Source organism: Eucalyptus grandis, chromosome 8 (assembly GCF_016545825.1).
Source record: "Eucalyptus grandis isolate ANBG69807.140 chromosome 8, ASM1654582v1, whole genome shotgun sequence".
NCBI lineage: Eukaryota > Viridiplantae > Streptophyta > Magnoliopsida > Myrtales > Myrtaceae > Eucalyptus > Eucalyptus grandis.
In genome coordinates this window covers 61023817-61027421 of record NC_052619.1, presented here as the reverse complement: position 1 = coordinate 61027421, position 3605 = coordinate 61023817, and the positions used below count along the sequence as shown (strand labels likewise).

The 3605-nt window shown below is 39.0% G+C and overlaps 1 protein-coding gene across 1 annotated transcript; it reads left to right on the top strand.

Moving 5' to 3' along the window:
• The first annotated feature begins 1279 nt into the window (after positions 1-1279).
• LOC108954928 (sec-independent protein translocase protein TATA, chloroplastic) lies at positions 1280-3296 on the top strand. Its single transcript, XM_018861639.2, has 2 exons — positions 1280-1828; positions 2869-3296. The coding sequence occupies exons 1-2, from the start codon at positions 1469-1471 to the stop codon at positions 2992-2994; spliced, it is 486 nt and encodes a 161-aa protein (XP_018717184.2). The 5' UTR covers positions 1280-1468; the 3' UTR covers positions 2995-3296.
• Positions 3297-3605: the final 309 nt, after the last annotated feature.

Genomic DNA, 3605 nt, shown 5'->3' with positions numbered 1-3605 from the left:
GCAATTTTTGCAAAAAAAAAATTGCAATCTCAATGGATCAGCACCGCTGGATAGATCGGAACTCATTATTATAATAGATTTAGATACATATTATCATCGTTATTATCGATTATTGTAAACTATCAAAACTTGCAGTGAAAATTTAGTAGAGAAAATGACACAAATAGCCTATGAATTTTGAAGTTGTTCAATGCAATCCCTAAACTTTAACCCAAATGTATAATATCCTCCTTAAACTATTAACTCGTTTAATATGACACTTGAATTTTTTACACGTGTTCAATTTAATCTCTAAATTATATGAAAATGTCCAATACTATCATTTCATTAATTCAAATTTAGTAATCACATATAGTCTAAGAATTAGTTTATAATCACATTAAACAAATTAATAGTTCATTAATCATATTCTACATCAAATGAAAGTTGAGGGACCATTGGTATAATTTTCCCAATTTAATATAATACAAAGGAAAAATTTCAAAAAAATGTGTGAAGTGCTCTCACCAGCGAGGGCAACCCCCTCCCCCAAAGCCCTAACTCGAGCCCTAGTCCATAATGTTGTACTCGGGTCCCCGGTGCTTGAGCTCTGATCCCAAGCGCTCAAGCCAAGTTCACAAAGGCTGTGTGTAGGTCCTCGGCACTTGAGCTCGAATCTTTAATTAATAAAATATTCACTTTTATAAAAATGTTTTTTTAATAATAATTATAATTATTTTTTATCTTATTTTTCTTTTTCCTTCTTATTTGAGGATGGATGGCCACAATAACAGCCAACAATTGGCGACAAATAAGGGACAAGCTCACCCAAGACCATACAAGCCAAGCAGACCTCGAGCGAGGCTCCAATTCACTAGATTCGATAAGGTCGAGCTTGCCTAAGACCTATGAGCTTGAGCCTCGTCAGATCAAAAAGCTTTTGGCCTCATGAGTTAGTGATGCTCACCATATCTAGCGAGCTCGAGGTTTGGCGAGTTGCAACAAGATCGACCCTTGCTAGCCTTATGTGAGCTCATCTCTCGCTTATAGGCAATTGTCACTCGTGACAATGGCCAACCACCGGCAAAAGAAGAAAGAAAAAGAAAAAAAAAAGAATTAACTTTTTGGGCTTAAAAAATCAAATCAAATTTTTCAATGAGAAATGGCAAAAAATGTTGTCTACTTCATTTTTGGGGTCGAGTCAAATACCAAAAAATATTTTTATTTTCTTAAGAAAATAACTTCCTATTTTCCAGAAATGTTATATATATACAAGTGAAAAAGTTTTTCCAAAAGCAGCAATTTTCTTCGTCTCCTCCAAAGACGACAAAGCCCAAAAACTCTCTTCCGTCCCCACCCAATCTTCATCTCCCCTTTCGCAGGTACCGGCGTTCATCTTCTTCCTCCACCAAGAAATCGCCCAGAAGCGAAAAAGGCAAAATTTTGTTCCCGACCCATCATCACATCCGAAGCGAAGCACCCGCCCACCATGGAGATTTGCTCATCCCTGTCGCTTCCTCTCTCTTCTTCTCCTTCTTCCCTCCCAAGACCGCCTTCCACCTCGCTCCCGCTCTCTTCTTCCTCCTCCGCCTTCCTCTTCAACCCTTCTTCTCTTGCCAGAAGCATCAAGAGCGCTAATTCGAGTTGCCACGGCAGCAATTCGCTGGTTTTCGGTCTGGGCAGGAGGAGGAATCAGAGGGCGAAGAGGGGTCTGACTTGCAATGCCTTGTTCGGCCTCGGCGTGCCCGAGCTCGTCGTCATTGCGGGCGTCGCTGCGCTGGTGTTTGGGCCCAAGAAGTTGCCGGAAGTCGGGAAGAGCATCGGCAAGACCGTCAAGAGCTTCCAGCAGGCGAGTTTTGGATTGCCCTTTTTCTAGCCCGCCTTGTGTTTGTTTTATTTCGCCTGAGGAGTGTTTCTGGAAATGGTTTTTTATTATTATTATTATTTATATATTAAGTTTATTAATGAGATTTCATTTCAATTAGCGAATATGGTCTTTTCAGCTTGATATTTGAGAATTGTGCATGATCATATTATGAGCATCTTGGATGTTGTCGAGGAATTCGATTGTTAAGGTAAACATGGTGGCGTTGTAATTATTCCAGGACGAGCATCGTCATTACCACGCTTGAGAGATCTGTATGTAATTGTCTTGATGTTCTTGGAGTGTTCTCAGAGACACTATCTTTCGGGCAACTTTTTCAGCGACAGCAATGGTTCAATTGGAATGGGTGGTATCTGATTACGTGTTATCTGAGAAATTCATTGTCAATCTTGCTGTTGGTGTCTAGATTGGAGAGTTCATGTCGGAAGTTTCGTCACTGAGGTTTTAAGTTTCATTGACCCGGCGATTTGAGCTGGTGAACTCAAGTATCTAGGACTATAAGGTCGTTTCTTTTAACTGGCTTTCCCAGTTTACAAGGATATTTGAACTGCTTCCTTTTTACATGTCAAAGCAGAATGTTGTTTCTGACCCAGAAAAACAGAGAGAAATATTATTGTACTTTGAACAGGCTGAGGTTTTGCTTTATGTACATCTATCATTTCCAACTTTTTTCCACCAAGAAAGTTGGAGGGAAGTTTGAAGAGCAAAATAAAGAGAATCCAATTGCTGACTCCCGCGGTACCAGATGAATTCAGTTAGTAAATTTGGGAGTTCTTTCGCAGGAGAGATGCTGTTAAAAACCTTCATAAACCAAAGGAAGGTTATTTCCAATCCTACAAGCACTAGATGGTTGTGATGCAGTGTAGTAGTTCAGTTCTCTTCGGGGTAGCTTTGCCCTTAGCAAGTTCAATTATGAGATCATTTGACCAATCTCGCAATTAGACCTGTTTTCAGTCTTGGTGCTGTGCCTCTATGATAATGCTCATGTTCTGCAATTATTGCAGGCAGCTAAAGAATTTGAATCAGAGATAAAGAAAGAACCCGAGTCTTTAACAGAACCCTCTATAGAGAAGCCAGAAGAAGTGGCCCAGGAGGAAAAAGTAGATTCAACCTCAAAAGAGAGTGCATGAGCAGATGGATCAGGAGAATGTTGTTTGGTTTGGAACTTTTTCTTTGAAATACTGTACCGTGCAACAACGAGTTATTGAAGATTTATGTAGATTTAGTATATGAGAAATTTTCACTTGCATGAGTGAGATCGTCATGCTTGTTTAGTACAAGCAACTGCTAGTTTAGATGTCGAACAATTTGTTGATGTACTTTATTCAGAATTTTGATTTTTATCTAGTTCTGAGTGAATATCAGTCTCAGTGTAACTTCTCTTGGCTCATGAAAAGTACAGCAGGTCTGCATGTTAATTTCAATGACAATATTCAATTGTGGATTTCAGAAACTTAAGCAAAAAAGTTTTCAAAAACATCTAATAGTGTTGATATTGGATCGTGCAACTGTTGTAGGCCTCTTAAGTTTTTAGCTAGTAGTTTAACATTCTTGTATTGAGTTTCTGTTTCCAGGATATATGCTTATTGTGTCCCCATAGGAAGTATCATGCAGGCAGTACAACATTCTCATGGTAATAGGTACCAGCTCTTCAATTATCCAGTACTTTATTGCAAGATTCTAGTTTTCTGGTCTTGTGATCATCAATGCTTTCATTTTATGCTCACTTGCAACAATTCAA